At 33.6% G+C, this 26,688-nt stretch overlaps 2 protein-coding genes across 7 annotated transcripts; one reads left to right on the forward strand and one right to left on the reverse strand.

Moving 5' to 3' along the window:
* Positions 1 to 2,116: 2,116 nt before the first annotated feature.
* On the reverse strand, positions 2,117 to 16,864 carry LOC132735822 (uncharacterized). Of its 6 annotated transcripts, none has more exons than XM_060722830.1 (3): positions 16,756 to 16,864; positions 9,078 to 9,148; positions 2,117 to 5,539 (listed from the first exon to the last, which is right to left on the reverse strand). In XM_060722830.1, exon 3 carries the CDS (start codon positions 4,519 to 4,521, stop codon positions 3,337 to 3,339), a length of 1,185 nt encoding a protein of 394 aa, XP_060578813.1. In that variant the 5' UTR covers positions 4,522 to 5,539; positions 9,078 to 9,148; positions 16,756 to 16,864; the 3' UTR covers positions 2,117 to 3,336. The 6 variants fall into 3 exon arrangements, with proteins under 6 accessions (XP_060578813.1, XP_060578840.1, XP_060578822.1 ...); XM_060722839.1 differs by having other exon boundaries at positions 16,748 to 16,848; XM_060722847.1 differs by having other exon boundaries at positions 16,717 to 16,824.
* LOC132735714 (uncharacterized) lies at positions 14,875 to 15,351 on the forward strand. The gene has a single exon (XM_060722703.1). The coding sequence runs from the start codon at positions 14,875 to 14,877 to the stop codon at positions 15,349 to 15,351; it is 477 nt and encodes a 158-aa protein (XP_060578686.1).
* Positions 16,865 to 26,688: the final 9,824 nt, after the last annotated feature.

Here is a 26,688-nt window from a genome sequence, read left to right on the forward strand (position 1 = left end):
ACAATACAGAGGTGGGGCATTTTTTACTGTAGATAATTTTTTTTTTCCTTATTTAGAACAACATATAACTTCCACTTCTGATATAAATGAAGGGTTTACTTATACATGTATAACTGTTAAACCCATGAAACATCTAAAGGCCTCAACAGACGGTAGGATTTTGAAGTACAACACCAATTAAAACTAAGATGTACAGACAAATCTTAATGTGTGAAGGCTACTATTTCTTGATTTCCGAAACCTTATGTCTAGATGTAAGGGATAGGACATGTTCTATTTTGAAAATCTTGTCCTACCGATTTTTACAGACCTCCAACAATGACAAGTAACAGATAACCAAATTATCTCCTGATAATGGGTGTACTGAATGAAATTCCAGAACAATAAGGGCTAAGATGTAAACATAGTAGTAAGATGGGGTAAAAATTACATTGAAAAACTTTTCAGGAGACCCAAAGTTGTGTTATGTTCGAATCCCAAATTATTCCGAAAATGATTATGTCACGGTATTGAATTGTTCTCTAATTAGAGAAGGGGAGGTAGTTTGTAGGCAGCCAGATAGCTTAGTCAGCAGAGCCGCACTACGGTATTCCGGGGGTCCCAGGTTTGAGTCTCGGTCAGGCTTCACATTAAAAATATAATATATATATATAAATGAAGGTGTTTCAATCATTACTCATGGCGAAAAAAGTATTTACTGAGTAAAGTGTGTAAAGGATCATTGTAAGGGGATCCTTTATAGGGGAAACCTCAGATGATTCCTACAGTTTAGAAATACCGTCTGAATGCAAGTGTTGTATAGCTTTGAAAACTGTACGTCTTATCTCTTATTAGTGCTGTACAACTAAATCCTACCGTCTGTTTAGGCCTTAAGATTTCAACTGAAAACTCCATATTCATTTGCAGTTTTGAAATACACAGACAAAAAATGTTGCTAAAATATAGAATGATATATAGATATACATGTGTAGTGTCATCCTCCTTTAAAATGTGATCATTGATGATATCATAATGTATTGCCTTGTGAGTTACTTCAGCCTTACATGAAAATGTAAGGGCAAAAAATATTATTTTCAGTGCAAGACTGTAGTAACTACACAGTTACTACAGTCTTGCATTGAAATGAAAGAAAAAATTCATTTATTTTTAAGTGCAAAACTGTAGTAAGTCCAGTTACAACAGTTTTGCAGTAAAATATCTTTATCTTTTGAGTTACTACAGTAAAGTATTTATAAAAAAATTATGAAATGAAGTAAAATAAAAACAAAAAAAATTACCACATGATGTAAAATACCAAATAATACAGGAAATTAAAAAAAAGTCATTTTCAGAAAAAATGGTAGTTACTACAGTCTTGCGCTTAACCCTCGATTTGAAACTGTTCTCATGGTCCAATTTTCATAGCAGTAGATCAAAGGACAAGAAAGTAGGTCAATTCATCAAAATCTAGGTCAAGTGATATCAAAGTTAAATTCTATATCTGAAACTGTGCACATTGTCTAAATTTCATAGCTGTACATCAAAGGACAAGAAAGTAGGTCAATTCATCAAAATCTAGAGCAGCCAATATCAAAGTTCAATTTTACATTTTAAACTGTGCACATGGTCAAAATTTCATAGCTGTACACTGAAAGAACAAGAAAGTAGTTCACTTGGTCAAATTATCTTGGTCAGCTGTTATCAAAGTTCAATTTTACATCAAACTGTGCACATGGTCCATATTTCATAGCTGTATGTCAAAGGACAAGAAAGTAGGTCAATTTATCAAATTATCTAGACCAGCTGATTATCAAAGTTCAATTTTACATCTAAAACTGTGCACATGGTCCAAATGTCATAGCCATAGGAAAAAGTATGAGAATTTCATTAATTTAACCTTAAAGGTCAATGTCATTTAAGAATGAAGGTCAAGTTTAGTCTTGTCTACTTGAAGGTCTTGTTTCAAGGGTTATTGTGGCCAGTATGAAGGCAATACATCAAGAACTTAAAAAGTTAAAATCAAAGTTAAAGTGTGCAGACTGCTGTATGGTAATGCAGCCATTACTGTAACAATACCTCTTTTTTTTCTTTTTATCTTTTAAAAGGCAAGCTTAAAAATAAGAACAAGAGAGAAATATACACTAACACTGAATACACTATATATAATTACAGTCAAAATATCACAATTTAAAAATACAAGCAAGTCATTCAAAGTTGGTTAGTAAGTAATTTTCTAATGTAAATTAGTAATTTATAAGTTGACAAAAAATCTCCCTTTTTGGCCCTGAGTCTAGCGCAAATTTCAACCACTAAATGATTGTTCCTTATATTCTCTGATCGCATTTTTCTTCAATTGCTTCTAAATTTCAACAAGCGCAAGTCGAAACCGGATGATACTCCACGAATAGGTTTTCAACTTGGTCACAGTGTTGATATCTCTCATAGTTTCAGAGCTATGTCCCAAACAAAGTGCGAGTATTGCGTATTCCATATCAATAATTTTCATAAATAAATTTGCTGTTACAAAGTAATCGAGAAACCCTATTATGTCATGGCACATGAGCGAATACTGACTTCCGGTTGGAAAATTATCAGTTTTGCGAATACAAGAAATAAGTGTTTTACGCTATTTTATTCTGATTTTTTAACGAAAACTGAAGCAGTCCAGTGATTCTTCCAAGATTGCTGGACTGAATGTCCAGTTACGTCAAAATACCTTTCAAAATGTTTGCAGACGGACAAAGCAACGAGTATATGCTCTCCCTTTGGGGAATATAAAAATTACTATAATGTTGTATTCACTGCCTGTGCTTGTCTTTCTTTTTTATCTTTTTTGTTGAGAATGACAACCATGCCATATCATCTCTTACCACTTTAAATAATTTCTTCTGTTTATATAAATACTGTATTGCATCAATTTTCTTCCTGCTTTTCACAACCGTAAAATTTATGTCCAGAGTTATCTCCTCACCTTCACCAGCTATATAAAGATTAACTGTCGACACGGACACAGTGTGGGGAACATCTGGTAGAATGTCAACAAACTTCCGCCAGGTTCTCAGGTTCATGATCACACCATACAGACTAATGTGCTTCAAACTCTTCATCTCTAACGGAAGCTGGATTATATTGTCATGTAACCGACACTGTGTTAAATGAAGTCTATTAAGGTTGTGTAACAATGGTAACACTGTACACAGCTTGCTGGTAACACCCGAATGAAATAGTTCAGAATTGGTAAATTCTGCAAATAAGTCAAGTTCTGTTAATTTGCTAGCTGTTCCAATTAAACCGAAAACATTCATATAGTTGTCGTATTTCAAACCACTAAATTTAAATACCTCAAGGTTTGAGGCATCAACGTTTGTCAACAGACACGTCATTGATGTAGTTAATGTACTTCAACTGATGATGATTTGATAAATTTACATCATGCTGGTTCCCACACTCACAAGACAAACATAAGTATATTCCTTCAAGGTGACTGGTTCCTTGTAGAAACTCGCAAAAGGAAGAAACATGTTCATGATTAAGTGTCATATGTGACATCTTTATTGCTTCAAGATTGATCATACTAGGTAGGTAGTACAATACAGTTTTACACACTGGATAAAACATAGTCGTAAAAGGAGCACCGCAAACAGACAAAGATTTTAATGTTGAAACATTCACTTTCATCATTTCTGCAACAGCACTGTTGACCACATGAAGAATTTGTTCATTATCGGGTGTACTTGGTGTACATAGCTGAAGTGCCACTAGTCCAGATTTTATGCTGATCTTTTCAAGGTGTTGGAACATTGGTAAATACCTGAAAATGTCACCATTACGAGATGTTATACAGTCATCTATAGATAAAGTTAGAGATAGAACTGATTCAAGAGCTATTTGCTGCCGGTCAATACTTGAACAAACCATATCAAAATTCCTACTATTAATAATCAAATCTCCCAGATAAAATCTAGGTTGACTTCCTACAACACTTGCATTGCATTCTTCCACCGAGTTAAAAATAAGATCTTGCAGATCTACGACGCATCTATCATCATTTTCCACTGTTCTCCTATACCCTTCAACACATGGATCTTTAAAACAAATATCATATATGCATTTCCATACATGTGTTGCTAATCTAGGTTCTAGACCACAAAGAAAAATGAAAACATTTGACACCTCTAGTATGTCATTTAAAGTTGAACGTTTCTTGAAAACATCCTCTACAAACTGCATGGACTCACTTTGCAAATCTACATTTTCTAAATTATTTAATAAACTAAGTTTATTTTTGAAATTGACAGCAATACACACTGCTGCCATAAATTCATGCATTGATTTATGAATGAAAGAGAACAGTGATCTTGAAGGTTTATGGGCCCAGAAAATTGGACATGTATCTTCCGATAATATTCCAAGTACGACACACCTTTCTTTAACATCATCCTCATAAAGATCTAAATCAAGCAACACATCGTCATAAAATGTCCATGAATTATCCTTTGTGGGCCTAAAAAGTGTCTCATAAGCCATCCGTTGACAAGTCATAAATGAGATCACTATTTAATTTACATATCTTTTTATCTGCTAAATATTGAGGGAGATGTACAGGCGGGGAATCATCTTCCATTCTTTGTTCTCCATTACCTGTTGAATTTACTATCATTCCAGATAAAGAAAAGTTCCAATATACTAGTATATACAGAACATCTTGTGGACCTATTGAGGTCATCATTAAGCCAGAGGCATATTAAATGTTGAAGTATTAGTGGGACTTGTTTTAAACCTGCCAGAGGCTTCTTGTCCAGCTTTTGTTCAAAGGCACTAACATCTTTACAAGGGCCTGTTGATTTCTGGCTCAATACAGATAAAGTTCTGTACAACAATTCCTGTTCATGTTTCTCATTAATTTTGAGTTTTAATGTTATGTCCATGTCACTTTTACACACGACCAGAGTTCGAATCTTCCACGGCCGAGATGTAGTTATAACGGTGTAGTCCTTAAAGCAGTCTACTTGAGGCAGACCTTCAGTCTGGAACTGATTGTATGTTTGCGTGTGAGGGAACCATTCATCCAAGCCATCAAGCAATATGAGGAGTTTACCTGACTCTTCATCAATAAGATGTCTGAGAATTCCTGCATTGTATTCCTTAAGAAGCATATCTTCAATTGAAATAACCTGTTGAAATCGTCTCAAAGGGATGTAAAATAAGAAATCAAATTTCTTCATTTCTTTTATACCATCTAATTCATCTTCTACACATTGAGTCTCACTGTGTGCCATACACCAAAACATTATCAATTTTCTACAGAAAAAACTTTTCCCAGTACCAGCTTCTCCAATAAGATAAATATATCTTTGCCGATCTTTGCCTTTTGTAAAAATTTCCGACATTGATGTAACTTCAATATCTTCAGTCATTCCACGTTTGCCATTGATTTCTCTAGTGATAGTTGGTCTAACATATATATCATTGAAGTGACAATTTGGACTTCCTGGTAACGGAATGACAGGCACTTGAAGGAGGGTCTTTTCATATGTTTCTATCAGCTTGGTTTGCAATTCTGTAAAAAAAAAAAACAGAGAAAAAATGTATAATTAATCAAGTAATCAAGAAGATGTTTTTTGTTGATTTGTTGGTTTTTCTTTTTATTTTGGTTGGGTTTTACAATGTACTTTTCACCTACACTCTTTAGGTCATATGATGACGTTCCAGCTTTATAAGTGGATTAAGACCTCAGGTGCCCTCCATTCATTATTTCAAGCACAAACAGGCACCTGAGTAGAACCACTGACATATTGTAAGCTAAATGGAAACCTATCTCACATGAAAGAAACCAAGTCTCTGACAGTCATTGAAAAAGTATTATGAGCCGCGCCATGACAAAACCAACGTAATGAGTTTGCAAACAGCATGGATCCAGACAAGCCTGCGCATGCGCGCAGTCTAATCAGGATCCATGCTGTTCGCTAACAAACCCTATAACAAGTATAGAAACTGATACCAAACAGCATGGATCCTGACCAGACTGCGCGAATGTGCAGGCTGGTCTGGATCCATGCTGGTCGCAAACTCATTATGTTGGTTTTGTCATGGCGCGGCTCAAATTTTGAAACTTATATTATTTACAGTCAGAAAAATGGAGAGTACATCATTATGCAACATGGAAGTGGTTTACACATAATGTTGATTAATAAGCACAGTTATATTACTTTTAAATATGGTAAGAAAATTATATCATTGTAATTATTTAATAAGATCTTTGATCAACAGAAAAAACTAGATGCCCAAATGCAACATGTCGAGCCCGCAGTCACATATGACCTTGAGCTTTGACCTTGTCAAACTGTTATTGACAAAACATGCCGTCTCATGATTATCTGTCACATTTGTGCAAGGTTATTTGAAATTTTGTCCACTTGTGATAAAGCTATGGTGCAGACAAGCTGTTTCAGTACATTTTTTTTTGCATTTGACATTTAAGAATGACTTTTGACTTTGACCTAGCCTCACAAATCTTGCAATATACATGCCATCTTATGATGTTGAATATTTGTGCCAGGTTATTTGAAATTCCACCTACTAGTGATAAAGTTATGGTAAGGACAAGCTGTTTGAGACGATTTTTTTGCATTTGATTACCTTGACTTTTGACCTAGCCAAACAGTTCTTGTGCGCGACAGACCATCTCAAGATTTTGAACATAGGTTATTTGAAATTCCACCAGCTAGTAATAGAGTAATGTTGCAGACAAGCTGTTTCATTTGACATTTAAGTATGACCTTTGACCTAGCCACATGGTTCTTGCGCATGGCACTCTATCTCATTATTGTTAACATTTGTGCTAAGTTATTTGAAATTATGCCAACAAATGACAGAGTTTCAACCTGGACAAGTATGATCCAGATGGACGGACAGATCCATGTACATACACTGAAACACCATTGTGACAACTATGTCATGCTTTCCACAAGCAGACTCAACAAAAACTGACAATACATCAGTACTGTTAATATCGATATTCAGGGCTCTTGTTTGGTAAAATTTGGGGCCGAATATCGGCCCCATTCCCCCACCAAAAGTGTGTTTTTTTCTCCTAAAACCCCCAAAAAAACCTCCTTGAAATTAATATTCAACGGGCATAAATATAAATTCCCCAAACGGCAACTGGAAATTAGTATGTATTCCGCAAACGGCAATCGGAAATTAGTATGTTATATAAATAAGACGTTCCGGACAATTTTTAGCATTCCAAAATGTCGCATAATTTCAAGTCTTACCGAAAAAAAAATTCCCCCTTGAATGAAAAATATTTGAAAATCAAGCAATATTCCCCCCTGCATGGACCCTGGCGCCAGTCTCAAAATGCTAATGAGAGCCCTGATATTAACAAATCCCAAATCTATATTCCTGTTTCCAAGCACCACTAAGCAATGCTACAATTCATATAGCTAAGCTCCAGGCTATAAAGTATCCGAAGATAAAAATGTTTTTTGCATATAGTCCTTGTTAAATTAGAGTTATACCATATTTATACAAGAGCCCGGTTTGAGCCGGGTGATGCTCCCCGAATAGGTTTTGGACACAGGAAAGCACACCTCTTGTAGTTTCAGAGTTATGTCCCTGGAAAATGTTCAAAGTGCAATAATTCCAAAACTAGGCAAGGCAGAGTTGCTGTTCTTTGCACTGCACTTCTAACCAATGCCATCTATCAACCTACAAAGTTTCTTGTTGATATCTCTTATGGTTTCCGAGTTATGTACCGGACTTCAAAAAGTAAAAATAAACAAAGGGCAATAACTCCAGAATTAGGCAAGGCAGAGTTATGATTCTTGTGCACTGCACATCTACACATTGAGATATATCTACCTACAAAGTTTCATGATGATATCTCTTATAGTTTTACAGCTATGTCCTTGACAAGATTTTTCTAAAAGGGGAGATTATTAAAAAATGAGGCTTAACAGAGTTATGGTTCTTTTGCACTGCACTTCTACTCAATAAGGTCTATCTACCTACAATGTTTCATTTTGATATCTCTTATAGTTTTAGAGTTATGTTCCGGACAAAGTTCAAAGTGTTAAAATTAACAAAGGGCAATAACTCCAAAATTAGGACAAAAAGAGTTTTTGTTCTTATGCACTGCACATCTACCCATTGAGATCTATTCACCTACAAAGTTTCATGTTGATATCTGTTATGTCCCAGACAAGATTTTTCTATAAGGGGAGATAATTCAAAAACCGGGCAAAATAGTTATGGTTCTTTGACATTGCACTCCCCCCCAATGCCCTCTACCACTGTATGAAGTTTAAACAAATGATCTCTAACGGTTTTCAAGTTATGCTCCGGACAAGACAACGGACGGACGGACAGACGGACAAGGCGCCAACTGTATGCCCCCCCTAAATTTTTTGGGGAGCATAAAAAGTGGTGCAAGAGTTAAGATCCTTGTCATACATCATATGATATGGGCAATATTGGGAAATTTCAATATAATTACTAGTATATGACATACACACAAGAAAGATCATAAAAATTTTAAGTGAAAAGGGGGATAATTCTTGAAATATTTTTGTAAGGTGAGTCCAGCTGAAGAGACCGAGCGAGAACCATCGGATAGCTCAGTCCGTAGAGCTGCGGTACGGTATTCCGAAGTTCCTGGGTTCGAGTCCAGGCCAGGCTGCACATTTGACTTATGCTTGTGAAGACTATACATGCTCTACAGTATACTGTTGCTAGCTCAATTTTAATATTTTTTCCTTGTAACCCCTTTAGCTTTATTTTCTCTGGAAAAAACAATTCTGTGTAATTTTATCTTATAAGTGCATCATATCACTGTTCAGCCTTCTTCAAAACAAGTGTCCAGAGATTTATAACGCATAATTGATGTTTGAAATCAAAAGTTTATTATCCACCTTAATTCCTTTGATATGACAATTATATCAAACAATTTATGTAAAAATATCATATTTAACTTTCAGAAAAACTTTATGGCCACTTTAATGGTCTCTAATTCAAAGCAAATCCGTTACACAAACTCTGAAGGTGAATCATTAAAATTCAGCTTGCTTGGTTATGTACTAAAAATATATAATTACCTGATTTGGCTTGCTGGTATACAGCATGTTTTTGACGAGAAGAATATGCCATCTTTAATTTTTCTTTATTTCTGTAAAATAAAATAATATTGTTAAGCATTTCATATGTATTAATTTATCTTCATCTAGTATTATTTTCTTTAAAATCATTTACTGAAGATGATGTTTTACAACTTTTAGTTGGTCACTCATTTGGTCATATCTTTGTCTGTAAATCTGACATTCTCAAACAAAAATAGCAATTTTTGGACATCCATAGAAATTGTGCAATTTGTATGTAGAATTATAAAGGCTTGCCTGTCCCTTAATTTTATGTCATTCAATTTCCTTCACCCTAGCATTTCAATTAATTAAATCACATCATGTACATATCTGTCCGGACACATGGTACTGTAGTGTAGACAATTAAGGTAATTTTGATACCCTCCTTGACGAGCCTCAGATATAAGTGTTAATATAATCAAAAATAGTCAAACTAGTTTGTTAGTTATATGAGAAGAACATAGCTGTACTGTGTCAAATTTTCAGGTCTCTAGGTATGAAATTATGAAATCTTTATGGAAAAATGTTAAAAATGTGTCCGGTGTAGCATGATGAGTAAACTGTAACATGATACTCTAGGTGCTTACAGCTCCTTTATAATAGAGAGTTCCCTAGATCTTAATATACTACCATCGCGGACACTGATATGTAAACACATGTATCATATAATATAGTTTAGATAATAAACGTAGTTAGAGCACATATATATTTATGTCGTTCATAAACCCATGACGTAACATGGTGTCAGAACTGGAAAGATAATAATTCTTAAAGACGGAATATTTTAAATAGTTTAATTATAATTCCTAAGGAAAGAATATTATATAAAAAGGTAAATCATTCCTAATGACGGAATATTAACAAATGTGCAATAAACATTCTTTAAAAAAAGGACAGAAATTAACTATAATTCCTTCTTGTTGGAATATTACATTAACATTTCCTTAAGTGCTGGAATATTATAAAAAAAATGAATTTAAGTGGTATCCCGCAACCTCAAATGGACTGGACATCAACCAATCTTGTAGAAGAATTCGCAAAATTTCAAGAGCACTGTGAATTAGTATTTAAAGGACCCTTGAAAGAGCAAGAAGAAGATGTCCATGTTACAATGCTATTGCTTTATATGGGTGCCAAGGGAAGAGAAATATATAGAGCCGCCAATTTATCTAATGCTGATAGAAAAGAAACAAAAAAGATCTTCCAAAAAGTCCGAGAACACATCGCTCCGATAATTAACCCAGTATTTAGCCGCTATCAATTCAATAATATCACACAAGGCGAAAAAACTATGGAACAATTCATCACAATAATAAACAAGAGGGCCATGATGGCCCTGAGGTCGCTCACCTGTATATAGCCCCCCCCCCACCCCCGGGCCAATTTTTACCCAAGGGCTTTTATTTGTTTATTTGAACAGACTTGGTAGACACCCATAAGAAGATGTTTCATGCTAAACATTTAAGTTCTAGCTCATTGGGTTTTTTAAAAGAAGATTTTTAAAGTTTTTACTATACACATATAGTTAAAAACAATGACACCCCTGGGGCAGGGCCAGTTTTGACCCCCGGACTTTTATTTGAACAAACTTTGTAGATATTTACTTAAAGATGTTTCATGCTTAATATCTAAACTCTAGCTATTTGGGTTTTTTCAAAGAAGATTTTTAAGTTTTTGCTATACACATACATATAAGGAAAATCAATGACCCCCCCTCGGGCGGGGCCAGTTTTGACCCCAGGGCTTTTATTTGAACATACTTGGTAGACACCCATTAGAACATGTTTCATGCTAAATATCTTAGCTATAGCTCTTTGAGTTCTTTAAAAGAAGATTTTTTGAGTTTTTACTATATGCATATAGGGAAAATCAAAGACCCCCCGGGGGCGGGGCCAATTTTGACCCCAGGGCTTTTATTTGAACAAACTTGGTAGACACTCATTAGAAGATGTTTCATGCTAAATATCTTAGCTCTAGCTCTTTGGGTTCTTTAAAAGAAGATTTTTTAAGTTTTTACTATATGCATATAGGGAAAATCTATGACCCCCTGGGGCGGGGTCAATTTTGACCCCAGGGCTTTTATTTGAACAAACTTGGTAGACATTCACTAGAAGACATTTCATGCCAAATATCTAAGCTCTAGCTCTTATGGTTCTTTAAAAGAAGATTTTTTAAGTTTTTACTATATGCATATAGGGAAAATCAATGACCCCCCGGGGCGGGGCCAATTTTGACCCCAGGGCTTTAATTTGAACAAACTTGGTAGACACTCACTAGAAGATGTTTCATGCTAAATATCTTAGCTCTAGCTCTTTGGGTTCTTTAAAAGAAGATTTTTTAAGTTTTTACTATATGTATATAGGGAAAATCAATGACCCCCTGGGGCGGAGCCAATTTTGACCCCAGGGCTTTTATTTGAACAAACTTGGTAGACACTCACTAGAAGATGTTTCATGCCAAATATCTAAGCTCTTGCCTTTACGGTTCTTTAAAAGAAGATTTTTTAAGTTTTTACTATATGCATATAAGGAAAATCAATGACCCCCTGGGGCGGGGCCAATTTTGACCCCAGGGCTTTAATTTGAACAAACTTGGTAGACACTCACTAGAAGATGTTTCATGCCAAATATCTTAGCTCTAGCTCTTTGGGTTCTTTAAAAGAAGATTTTTTAAGTTTTTACTATATGCATATAGGGAAAATCAATGACCCCCTGGGGCGGGGCCAATTTTGACCCCAGGGCTTTTATTTGAACAAACTTGGTAGACACTCACTAGAAGATGTTTCATGCCAAATATCTAAGCTCTAGCTCTTAGGGTTGTTTAAAAGAAGATATTTAAAGATTTTTCTTTCGGTTGCCATGGCAACCAGAGTTCTGCATGGAATTAAATTCTTTGAACAATTTTTAAAGGTGACCACCAAAGGAACATTCCTGTAAAGTTTGGATGAAATTGGCTCAGTGGTTTATGAGGAGATGTCATTTAAAGCAAAAGTTTACGGACAGACGGACGACGGACGGACGGACGCCGGACGAAAAGCGATCACAAAAGCTCACCCTGTCACTTTGTGACAGGTGAGCTAAAAACAAGGCTACAGAGTGTGATTTTGGAACAATGAAAGATGACATGATCAGAGATAGAATTATTTTTGGCGTGTCATGTTCGAAATTAAGAGAAAGGCTTTTGCAAGTAGGGAAAGATCTGAAATTAGACAAGGCAACAAAAATTTGCCAAGAATTTGAATATGCTGCATCTCAAATAAAAATGTTCAATAACGTCCAAGAAAGTGCTCCGGTACATGCAGTATCAAGACCGAAGGGACGGATGCCTAGCCGTTCATCGGGCATCCAAGGTCGTTCGTCTCGGAACCCTTCATCGATGAATCCAGGTCGATATACAGAAACATCAAGCAATCCAGGTTGCATTGGGGAACGTTCACACATTACAAAATGTAACAGGTGTGGAAATCAACATACTGACAAGCAGCGTTGTCCAGCAAAAGGCACACAATGTAACAATTGTAAAAAATGGAATCACTGGAGCAATGTTTGTAAATCTAGAACAGTGAATGAAATTTCAAATTTAAGTTCTGAATTATACATTGACTGTGTAGAAAATGTGGACAGTCTTGACTGTGTAACAGTTAAAAAATGGACAGATGTTTACAGAAATATTAATTGGAAATAGTAAAAAGGCTGTGCAAATGAAGTTAGACACTGGCTCTCAGGTAAACATTTTGCCATTATCTACCTTTCAAGGTTTAGGAATCAAGGCACCACTTGAAAAGCCCACATCTAAATTGACCGCCTACAATGGCAATTCCTTGCATAGCAAAGGGCAAATCACTCTCCCTTGTTCTCATGCTGTTTCAGGTCAAGCAAACAATGTCACGTTTCATGTCGTAGACACGAAATCCCCACCACTATTAGGTTGCGAGTCGTGCTTGGGCTTTAAGCTCATAGAATTTGCTCATTCTGTACAAAATGATTATAATCATAGAAATAAAGAGGCATTTCTTACTAAAGAGTCCCTTTTGACGGATTATGCCCAGGTTTTTGATGGCATAGGGTTACTCCCCGGGGAATGTAACATTCATGTTGACCCAAAATGCTACACCAGTTGTTCATCCTCCCCGTAGGATTCCAGTTGCTTTACAAGATAAAGTGAAACAGGAACTTACAAGAATGGAAAAAATGGGAGTAATTGCTAAGATTTCAACACCCCACTGAATGGTGTAATAATTTAGTTGTTACTGAAAAAAGTAATGGCGATATAACGTCTTTGTTTAGACCCTCGTTCGCTTAATAGTGCAATTAAGCGTACACCCTACCCGCTCAAAACACTTGATGACGTATTACATAAGTTTGGTAATGCAAAGTATTTCACTAAATTGGACTTAACTAGTGCTTACTGGTCAATACAGTTATCTGAAGAGTCGTCATATTTGACTGCATTTAACAGTCCATTGGGGGTCTTCAGGTATCTTCGATGTCCATACGGATTAAACGTATCAGGTGATTTTTTGGTTCGCGCCCTTGAAGAGGCACTGATAGGTCTCGAAGGGGTAGCTACAATTGTTGATGATATTTGTGTATGGGGTTCCACGAAGGAAAGTCATGACCGAAATTTAGTAGCTGTCCTTGAACGTGCTTTAAACAAAGGCATTTGTTTCAATTCCAGAAAGTTGGAAGTAGGTCTCACCGAGATTAGTTATTTTGGTCACGTGTTAACTGCAGAAGGCTTAAAGGCCGATCCCGCCAAAATTGAGGCCATTAAGGATATGAGACCACCCACATCAAAAAGTGAACTACAGGTGGTATTAGGCATGGCTAATTATCTCAGTCGTTATGTCTCTGACAATTTATCAGAGATTACCGCTCCTATGAGAGAGTTATTGCATAAGGACACTATATTCACATGCAAAGGCCTCAAAGTGATTCCTTTGAAAAAATGAAAGAAGTCATTTGTAAGGACACATGTTTAGCTTATTATGACCCAAACAAATCCTTGACATTGCAAGTTGATTCTTCTTCAAAATCTTTAGGGGCACTAATCCTTCAGGAAAAACGTCCCATAGCATTTGCGTCCCGTAGCTTAACTGAATCACAGAGAAATATGGGTCAAATTTCTAAAGAATTATTATCTATTGTCTTTGGATTTACGAAATTTCATCAGTACTGCTATGGCCGTGATGTCATTGTAGAAAATAACCATCTCCCTATACAGGGATTGCTGAAAAAGCCTATGCATTCAATACCTGCTAGGTTGCAGCGTTTAGTCTTGAAATTAACTCCATATAGGTTTCAGTTTCGTCACATGTCCGGTAAGAAAATCCCATTAGCAGATGGACTTAGCAGAAACGCCAGTCCGGAAACAAGCCCAGAACTTAATGAGGGTATTGAGGCACACGTTTGCATGGTTATCTCATCTTTACCCGTGTCAGATAGAAAACTTGAGGAAATCAGGTTACACACAAAACAAGATGAACAATTATGTACATTACAACAAACAATAAAGTTTGGTTGGCCTAAGTACAAAAAGGCTTGTCATCAGTTAATTGCTGGCTTTTGGAACTATAGGGATGAGTTATCTGAGGTTAATGGTTTAATAATGAAAGGAGAAAAAATCGTTATGCCCAGGTCACTCAGATCTGAAATGTTTAAAGGTGCTGCATTCCAGTCATCTGGGTGCGCAAAAATGTCTTAGTAGAGCAAGGTCAATAATGTTTTGGCCGGGAATTTCAAATGATATAATTGAAATGGTAAATCAATGTCAGATTTGTCTGGAATACAGGTCATCGCAACAGAAGGAGCCATTAATCAGCTCTGAAATCCCAGACTATCCGTTTCAAATTGCAGGGTGTGACTTGTTCTCACTTAATGAGAAAAATTTCATGGTCATGTCCGATTACTATTCTAGGTATCCCATAGTTCATGAACTTTCGAACATAAAAAGTTCAACTGTTATTTCCCACATGAAAGATATCATGTCACATTGGGGCATATGTGAGAAAATAGTCACTGATGGGGGTCCATGTTTTTCTAGTCAAGAATTTGAGGAGTTTTCAAAGTCATGGGATTTTGTACATGTAAAATGTAGTCCATATCATAACCAAACAAATTGCTTGGCTGAGGCGATGGTTAAAGTTGCCAAACGTATACTTAAAAAGGCAAAGGATGATAATTCTGATCCGAGAATAGGATTTTTAGAATATCGTTCTAACTCCTCTCGCTGATATAGGAAATTTCAGTCCAGCGCAGTTAGTCCAATCACGACAACTTCGTTCTATCCTTCCCACTGTAAGGGAAAACCTTATACCACGAGTACCGCCCCCTGATGTAGTCAAACAAAAAATCGCAGAATCCAAGGTCAAATCTAAGCAGTACTATGATAAAAATGCTAAACCTCTGTCTCCCTTAAATGTTGGAGATTCCGCTAGAATTCAACGTCTAGACAAGTCCTGGAGTCCCGCTGTAGTAATAAAAAATCACAGCGATAGGTCCTATATTGTTGAAACAGAAAACGGACAACAATATCGCAGAAATCGTAAAGATTTGTTGAAATCTAAAGAATCGCCTTTATTGACACATGGTGCTTTGAATTCTGGCCTTGAAATGTCAGTTAATGACAGAATGATTAACGTAGGGTCAGAGCGTACTGATAGCAATAAACAGCCTGTGGTTTTGAATCCTCCGGATAATGCTAATTATTTCACTCGCGCAGGCAGAAAGGTGAAGCCACGTGCTGTAACAGACTTGTAAATAGACAGTGATTGTTTGTAATGAAGAAATTTACAGTATTAATCATGATTAGTACATGTTGTAAACGACTCATGATAATGAACATTTATTAACTACATGTTACTGTAATCATCATCTAATATAAAGTTTTTCTTCCTTGAATTTATTTAAGCGTTATTCAAATAATCTATGCGGTTATACTTATGATAAAATTATGTTTTAAATATAACAGTAATTTTGTAAAAGATGGAAGATGTAGCATGATGAGTAAACTGTAACATGATACTCTAGGTGCTTACAGCTCCTTTATAATAGAGAGTTCCCTAGATCTTAATATACTACCATCGCGGACACTGATATGTAAACACGTGTATCATATAATATAGTTTAGATAATAAACGTAGTTAGAGCACATATATATATTTATGTCGTTCATAAACCCATGACGTAACATCCGGTTGATGGTCTCTGACCAGTAGAGGCGAGATATTGACCAGACACGAAAATAAATTTAGTGAGCGGTATTAGTGTTGCCCTACAGTAGACTAGTAGATCTAGACTACTGTAGTAGTGGCCTAGCCTAGAAGGAATTTTGGTAAGCTGAACTTGTATTATACTTTATGTTTTATACAGTCGGTTATAAAATCTCTTAGAGCTTATGATGTACTGTTGCAAATTTGCCAACTTCACTTGAAATAAAACTTATCTGACATGTAACTTTGGAACAGTTGGAAATATACTCATAAATTATTTTCTACTTTCGGTTTAAGAATAGATATAAAATAGATCTAGTTTTATTTTACATAAGACATGCCGTCTCAAACCTATATATCATGTAATAAAAAGTTAATTCAACGCACAATATTTCAATTTAACGAGCTATAGATCAACCTGTATACCGTAATTTCCTCAAAATTTGCGAAATGTTTGACCAGGGCTAACCTCAGCCATCTTAAAATTACTATAGCGCATGCGTTAATTCAATCGGAACGTCATCGGCTATACTATACTGGCGGAAAGGGCCGAAAAGTTGCGGGATATTAATCGACGGTCTCCGGTGGTCTTCAAAGATACAGTTGAGTTCACACTAAACTTCCCACCCTTGTGCACTTCTAGTGCACTAGAGCTGAACTAGAAGTGCACTAGAAGTGCACTTCTAGTGCACTAGACCATATGACCAGGCTGGCCAGGGAAGGTGACACCTTAATGGTTTATTGGATAATTGTAATTGTATATCAAGTGGGGGGGGGGGGGGGGGCATCCATTGTTACGCTGCTGTATGAAAAAAAAAATAGGAAAATATATATATGGCCTATTCATGAATATAAATAAGTAAATTTTAAAATCAGCAGTTTTAACATTTTAGGTGATAATCATGTTGAAGCTTAAAATTAAAATGTTTTTTTTTTCCATTTATTGTAAACCAGTATTTAACTGTAAGTGAAAAATAATACCCCTTAAAATCAAATTTATAAAATTAATAAGGTTAAATTTGAATTATGCTCCGTAATGGATAATGAAATAAGTGTTTTTAAAGCTTTTTTTTAATGGCCATATATTTCAATTTTTCTAGTGTACAAATGATATAAATCGATGTGATAATTCTGGCCCAATTAATTTAGTTTGTTACATCATAAACTTTTTTTCATAAGCTCAAACAAATCAAGGAAAGGTTATATTTAAACTAAAATATTATTTCTATAATATATAACTTAGAGACAATTCATCATGTTCAATATTGAAAGAGAATATTAATACATTGATTTCAAAACAATCAATATACTGTGATAATTTAGTATTCAACTGTGTAATCCTTGCATATGTTTATGCAAATAATTTAAATATTATCCATAAAATAAATAAATTTGATATCTTTATTCATTATTTCAATATTAAAGATTTAATGTATAAAGGGAATACTTTTATTGAAGAGGAAAATCTCAAGTTGTGCTGTGTATTGGTATTTTCTGAGAGGGACAGTTTTCAATATACCACTCTCCTGCTGATAAGAGGGCCTCAGGGTAAATAACAAAGATAGGTCAATTTTGCAGATTTATAAGAATGCATTGAAATTCTCTGGTTTTCGCAAAATGCATGTTAGACATAAGCCTGGGATTCATCAGGCGTTGGCACTCAGTAAATGACCATAATTTTTGTATAATCAAATATACAAAAAAAAAAAACAACATAAAGGCATAAATGCATAATAGATATTATCAGAGACATAGATAGATGTTATCTATGTCTCTGATATTATTGTCTCTAAAGCGGAATTTTCTATATGTATCCATTTATCCACATTTCTTGCCATTCTGCATAATAATATCACGGATTTATATTACTATATACTATTAATATAAATCTGTGATAATATATAACTTAAGAGGCAATTCCTCATGTTCAAGATTGAAAGAGAATATTAATTCATTGATTTTAAAACATTTTATACACTGTGATATTATGTTTTTCAACCATAAAATGCTTGCATACTTTTTAAAGATATACATAATTAAAAATTTTCCATAAAATAAATAAACTTGATAACTTTATTCAAGATTTCTACATTAAAAATGAAATGTATAAAGGGAATGTTTTTTATACAAGAGGAAAGATTCGAGTCATGCTGTGTATTGGCGACTGTTTTCATTACACTGGTCTCCTGCTGATAAGAGGGCCTCAGGGTAAATAACAAAAATGCAAATGTATGCAATATTTATTGAAAATTTCCCTTTTCCCCCCAAAATACATGTAAGTCATCGATAAATGACTATACTTTTTGTATAATCAAATGTAAAAAATAATCTTAATGTCATAAACGCATGTTAGATATTATTGTCATTTATTGTATTTGGAGTGGGATTTTCTAATCATATTATAAAAAAACTGGTTTAAAAGTTAACTATTCTACAAAGACTTTGTATCAATATTTTTTCACATTTCTTGCAATTCTGCATTAAAATTTGCAGCATCTTAATTCTTTTAGTTTTTGAACTGGGAAATGTTATTTTTTTCTATTATAGATTTGACAAATTTGCCTTGTCAGTTTTTACGCATTTAGAAAATAATATATTTTAAAGAAAATATTATTTAAATACATGATTATAAAACTTTTGCAACTTCCTTTTCACTTTAATGCAGATCTGTTTTTTGTTTTTTTTTTTTTTCTGTTTTTTTTTTATATTTTTTTTTTTATTTTAATTTAATATCATACATGAGCAGAAAACAGTTACAGGAGATTAAAGTGTCAAAAGTCATGCTGTGTATAGCTGTTTTGATATAGTACCCTGCTGATAAAAGGGCCCCTCAGGGTAAATAACATAAGCCAGATTAGGCGATGTAAATTCTGTATTCTCTGGATGTTGGTGCAAATAAATTTCATTACAAATAGTACAAAAAGAAAAATGAATATTTTTGCAATTTATAATAAACTCATCAAATTAATCATATTGCATAAAAATGTTACAATGCATGAAAAAAAAAAGGAAAAAAGATTGGTGTCGTCTCAAAAAATGGAATTGACAGATTTTCTAATCTTTTTGTTAATATCCATGTCAGTTTAAGTATACTAGTATCCCGCAGGTACATATCAATACTTAATCCACATATATCAATACATACCACCATTAAATATAAATATTTATTTTCAGAATAATATATATCATTTATATATCATTTATATTAATCTTAAGTTAATCTCAGTTTGAGAAGGTAAGATAGATTATAAATGAAATAAAATTGACAAAATTTAGGCCAATTATAAACATATTAATTCTTTAATGTATTAAAGGCTATTAATGCTTAAAATCATTACCTTTAACTAAAACAACCATAAGTTAAGATTAAAAATAACTAATACTACGGTATATAATTCCCCCCCCCCCCCCCCCCAAAAAAAAGAACTGATTTAATTTTGTTTGATTAGCATTTCAATGTTTCATATTTCATTACCAGATTATAATAAAATAGAATCATATTAAATATCAATTAAGTTTGTTTATTTATGCAGTTATCAACATTAAAGTTATAATTATTTATATTTAAATTACTTATTCTAACAATTAAATTTTAAAGTACAAAATCAGTAAAATTAATGACTTTGAAATTTATTGTTCTAATATTTTACGCCATATTTTACAAATTCCAATATTCACAACTTCAAATTTTTATTGAAAAATATTAAACAGATATCTATATTTTCTATCTTTTTGTAAAAGTCAAATTGCTATTCAGTGAAATAAAAGGCAACTGCTTAATACATATAATAGGTCTGGTGCAATACAAAGTGCACTTATGAAGTGCACTAGTAGTGCACTACTAGTGCACTTTGTAGTGCACTAGTAGTGCACATCTAGTGCACTCCTAGTGCACTTTGTGTAACCTTTAGTGTGAACTCAACTGTATGTAATAAAAAGCACAAGAATGATCAATGTCGATATTCAAAAACGCCCCATGGTATTTCGTAATCATTCAATGGGGGTATTTATGACTGTGATATGGTCTGTGGAGTTGTCTCCCTTAGAGGCAAAAAATAAATGAGCCGTGTCACGACAAAACCAACATAATGGGTTTGCGACCAGCATGGATCCAGACCAGCCTGCGCTTCCGCGCAGTCTGATCAGGATCGATGCTGTTCGCTTACCAATCCTTTTACATAGAGGATATTTGTTTAGTTCAGTGTAAGATCGGAATATATTTCACCGAGTGAGCACCAAAAGGAATATTTCACGAGTGGCGCAGCCACGAGTTGAACTTTTGGTGTTCACAAGGTGAAATATTTTTCAATCTTACACTAAACTAAACAAATTTTCTTTTTATTACATGCAAAGAAACGTTTTAAAAAGACATTTAACCTTATACTGAATGAAAAGCGCGCCAAATAATAATACAACGTGACGTCATTTACGACGTCACGTCATTAAGTTGGTACCCAGTTCTGTGCACGCTGGTATTTCACTGAAACAACGTAAGGGGCTTAAATTCAAAACAGTGAAATTATCAAAGTGGTAATGTCACTGTTTCAAACAGTGAAATTACCAGTTTTATATCACTGATATATTTATGTATTGTCCAGGTCAAGCAAATATAACTGGCAAGACGAACTTGTTTGGTATGAGATAAAACACAACACTTAGGTTGAATGAAATAGGGCATTTATTAAATGCCATAAATGACAAATGTTACATAATAACAAACATGACAAATGTTACATAATAACAAACATGACATGTACATATTTGTATCGAAATAACCAAACTGGGAGGTAAAAACCGCAAGATTATGATAACATTGTAATGTAATTCAAATAGATTACAATCTTAACAAAAGTTATGTAAGATGACAAAGTTGAACCAAAAACCATCTACATAAATATAATAAAATGGATTGCTGATCAAAAACAATTGACCAGAAAAAATAAATATTTTCCAAATCGTGGTCGACTCGCCCAGGAAAAACCATAGTTTGGAAACCTGTGCCCTTTTATCTTGTGTCTAGTACCACTTGATGTAGGGCTCCATCCTTGGAAAATAGTTTAAACATTCTATACATTAAAAAGTGTATAACATATGACTAGATCATAAGTATTTATGACAACAAATAGAAAAATATTTGAAAGAGATAATAAAACATCGACTAGTTTTATAAATCTTTGCATGAACAATATACATAATATTATATATATATAGTGTATCTCATGAATAGTTGCACAAATAATTGAGATAAACAATAAGTGAAACAACTGATTCATTAAGAATAAATGAAATGGTATTTATATCAACATCAAAAAATTGAAAGAGGAGGATGGAGTTGGAGGAGGTGGATTTTAGTAAACAGAAAGGCGAGAATCATTCCTCGCCAAAATTATTTCTTTGTGATAGATCTAATGTAATCATTGGTTAATTAACATCACATGATTTAAGTCTTGATATCGATTGGCTAAGACGTACTTGGCTAAAACCTGACCCGTAACGGCTAAAAACCTGACCCGTAATATTCTGTACAGTAATGAGTATAGGGACAGAACAATGACATAAATTATTTTATGTGGGCATAAAATCTATTTTATGTATTGTCCAGGTCAAGCAAATATAACTGGCAAGACGAACTTGTTTGGTATGAGATAAAACACAACACTTAGGTTGAATGAAATAGGGCATTTATTAAATGCCATAAATGACAAATGTTACATAATAACAAACATGACAAATGTTACATAATAACAAACATGACATGTACATATTTGTATCGAAATAACCAAACTGGGAGGTAAAAACCGCCACAAAGGGAACCTTCCGCCAAAATCTATTTTCTATAAACCACCGAAAAGCATGTATAAGTCGAGAAACTGATAGCGATCGAACAGCATGGATCCTGATCAGACTGCACGGATCCGCAGGGTGGTCTGGATCCATGCTGGTCGCAAACCCATTATGTTGGTTTTGTCGTGACACGGCTCAAATAGTCTCTCGTAATTCTTTTAGAATGGCTTTTCATGTATTTTATGTTTGTGTTTTATGTTTTATATGTAATTTTATGTAAACATGTAAAGATGAGACTGAAATAAAGAAAATATGACTCCGCCTACTAACTGTGAGAATATTGGCGGCTTTAATAATATTGATAATATATTCACACCATTCTGTGTCATTAATTTATGACCTATACTATAACCAAACAAATATATCATTCATGTAATTGTTTCAAGGTTTAATTTATGTTGTTAATTATATAAAATATCAGAAAAGCTTTTATTATGCATTGTTATTCAACATAACAGTTCTTCGTCGCCAATAAATCAAAAATATACAGAGATAATTATGATGTTGTCATTGTTATGAACTTGTTTTTTTTTTCTCTAAATTTCTTGCATGCCCTTCCTTCCGTTATAAAATTAATGTGATCATATGATCATCAACGATCACTTGATTAATGATTTTAGGAATGAAATAACTATACATCAAGTAATTTAAGATCCTAGTTTTGTGCATATTTACATCATAATTTGTTATCGAAGACACTTTGAATTATCCTGTCTACCTTTACTATTTTTTTTTACTTTTTAATTACTATCTTTTTAAATATCTAACTGAATAAGACACGTTCGAATATGTATCGAATAAAGGTAACACAGTTACAAAGAAATATAGAACTTATTAAATCAGTTTTCGTGTTGAAAAAACTTAAGAACTGTTTCTGATGCATAACAAACCGAATATTAATTTAGCAACAATATGTAATTGTTAATACTTGCATTTGGATATCAAAATTGAAAGACTTAATGGAAAAGTTAAGGCTGCACTATTTTATAAGCACACGTTAGCAAAGCACACTGGTTGGCTATAACAATCGAACGACATCAAGCATCCTGTGAACGTTGCCTTTGCCTAAATTGTTGATCTTTATTCTTGTTATTTTTTACAATAAACTGGCGTGGTGCATGACATCTGTTTGTCGTCTGAAGGCTTTGTGATTTCACTGCATAAAAACATAAAAAGGGAAGTGTAAACAATGTGGATAATTATCGTGGAATAACACTTATAAGCAGTCTTGGTAAACTCTTACACGAATGATAAATAATAGGTTGAAACTTTGGCCCGAAAAATATAATGTATATATAGAAGCACAGGGCAGAATTTAGGGCGAATATGAGCACTGTAGATAATATTTTTGTACTGTCATAATGGCTTAATAACCTATATTCTTAATCAAGGGAAACAACTTTTTACTTTGTTTGTTGACTATACAAAAGCTTTTTAATATGTAGTTCGTGAAAATCTTTGGTTCAAATTGATACAATTAGGTCTTAGAGGTGATATTTTTAACATTGTAAACTCAATTTATGAGTCTGTTAAGTCTAAAGTTAAGTATTGCAATAAGTTAAGTGATGAATACACGTGAGACAAGGGGAGTGTTTATCTCCCATTTTATTTTCCATGTTTGTTAACTGTGCGTTTAGGATCCAATATAATGGTGTTAAACAGTTATCATATTGTGTTTAATATCTTAAGTCTATAAATTAAAATATCGACAAATTCACCAACAGTTAATGTCGGCGTAACGCAGTAGGTAAAGTTGTCTGGTACATTTTTAGTTACATATCAATGCAAGACAGCCGGGTTCGGTCCCGAAAAATTCTGTATATTTATCAATCTAGTAAGAAAATATTTTTTTTCTTGTAAAGATTATTAGTGCGTTGTTATTTTTTATTAACTTCTCATTTCACTTTTGTTTTTAATGTTGCTATATTAAGCAAGTTGGCGCAACCTGATACGGAATACATACATGCATGTACATAAATTGTTTCAATTATAGTTAAGTTGGCACGAAAAACTTGTGCACTGCAAAAGTACTATGACTACTATATATTACACATTACACAGGATAAAAATCATTATTTCCGGTATATCTAAATTATCACAGATTGAAATTATTTGGTAATGGCAGCTGTGGCTTTCCATAGTTCTATTTTAAGCGGAAACATCGTGCACGCGCATTTTTATTCGGTTGCTTTTAGTTTTTATCCTATACGTTTAACTTCCGGTATTGAATCGGTGCAATATCGTGAACACTGGTCACTCGTTCTTTGTTGTATTTGTCCAATTGTTTTGTTTGTTGTATATGTTTCTATGTGAGAAAGATACCCATTGGTTCTTTAAAATATTCTCAACTTATGCGCACTGTTTGCTTTTCCTGTCCCGCTCACTCTTTACAGTCATCTCTTACGAGTCAGACTAGTTAAATTTATTTAACACACGATCTACTGTTTACTTTACTTCAATTTGTATTGAATATTATTTTATATAAATATCTTGATACAGACGCTGTGGTAAGAAATAATATTAAAGGTAAGATATTGATTGTATTTCTTAATTATTTATGTATTTTTGTAATTTCTTATTCCGCGTCGATTGTGTATATATTGTTATATCATTGCATTTTGTTTTTTATATGTATTGTATTTGTAAGATGTATAATTATTTTATTATATTTTTAGACCGTTTTTACTTGGATAAATAAATACATCGAACATACGCCCAGAGTTTGTTTCTATCCAGTATAGAAATATTTTACCCTGCGACATTATGACAAAACTGCCTTTATATTCTAATTCATTTGCATCTAATGTAAAAATAAAAAGATAGGAAAAAAAAGGTTAGACAAATTTGATTTGTATGACATCCTATTGACTTAACCAACTTTGCCATGGAGACTTTTCAAGTTCTATTTTTTCTCTTGAATCATATTCACAAGTTTACTTGTATACCTCCAAACATAAGTTAGAATTGTTCGATACGCTTGTATCCCCTATCTTGAACTATTGTTTTGAAGTTTGTTGTTTTGCAAATAATTTAGCTATTGAGAAAGTACATTTGCAATTTTGCAAAATATTACATGGTGTAAAAAGGTCTACACAGACCGATTTCATATACGGCGAGTTAGACAAAGTATATTTTAAAACTATACAATTAATGTTTAAGGTTATCAAATATTGGTCACGAATTTTGCAAGCAAACAAAATAAACATGTTTTATTGTTTATAATTTATTGAAGACGGATGTAGATTTGTGTCCAAAAATTAATAAAACAAATTGGTGTACATTATTAAAAGATTTACTATGTTCTCTTGGATGTGTTGATTCGTGGATTTTTCAAGGCGTTGGTGATACCGAAATGTTTCTCTCTATTGTTCAACAAAGATTAAGCGATCAATTTATACAGAACTTGAATGCAAGACTTAACCAATCAAGTAGGGCTCTATTTTATAACACAATTTCATCATTCAGATCTCAACCATATTTGAGATGCTTTAATATTCATATATTTTGTCAGTCATTTATTCGTTTAAGGGTATCATCTCACAGATTACACATTGAAGCCGGTCGATGACCAAAACCCACCAGAGCACCTATTAGTGATAGAAAATGTATAACATGTAATAAGGTAGAAGACGAATATCATTTTATTATTGAATGTGTAATGTACATTGATATTAGGAAAACATATATTGCCAGAAAATATTGGATACGGCCTAGCGTATAAATTTGTAGATCTTATGAACTCAGAAAATAAGAACATACTTAAAAACTTAGGAATATATATAAACAAAGCATTTATTATTAGAAATACCTTGCCATATGATTAATAACGCAAATCTGTCCTGTTGTAATGTTCATGTTGGCATAATATCCATATGATTTGTCTTGCACTTTCGTTTCGACAAGACAGATATAATCATGGAAAAAAAATTAATATGTTTTTGTATACAATTATATATAATATGTTTTCTATTGGTATAAAAGTCATGTTTATGTGAATTGAGTTAGCTCGAAAGTCTCAACGCAACTATACTTAATTATTATGAATATTCAAATCTGGAAGCAAAGTGATCCCTCGGAAGCATTAATCACAACAAAATTACATGCAGACTCGGTTTAATTGAGTTTTTACATGAGGGATAATGAATAAATGCAACATCCCAAACGCCCCCCCCCCCCCAGCACCGGCTTGAGCGGTACTCAATTCTCACTTAATAATGCTGGCATCAATGATCCCGAAGGACCAGAAAAAAGCATTTTTGAAATTGGACTTTCAAAGTTTCAAAGATTATCCAAATGATAAAGAGTTACTACATTTATGAAATCCGCAATTAATTGATTGAATTGATTTTTTTAGGATATGTGTATAAACATAAGGATATTGCGTTTATATGTATTAAAGATCAATAAATATACAACAATTTTAGCAATAATGGTACATGTTATGTATGTTTTTGTATGTATTAACAATAATATTTATATGTGTATGTATGTATATACAAGAGACCTATAAGTTAG

Source organism: Ruditapes philippinarum, unplaced genomic scaffold (assembly GCF_026571515.1).
Source record: "Ruditapes philippinarum isolate M1 unplaced genomic scaffold, ASM2657151v2 ctg2090_1_1_1_1, whole genome shotgun sequence".
In the NCBI taxonomy this organism is placed as follows: Eukaryota; Metazoa; Mollusca; class Bivalvia; order Venerida; family Veneridae; genus Ruditapes; species Ruditapes philippinarum.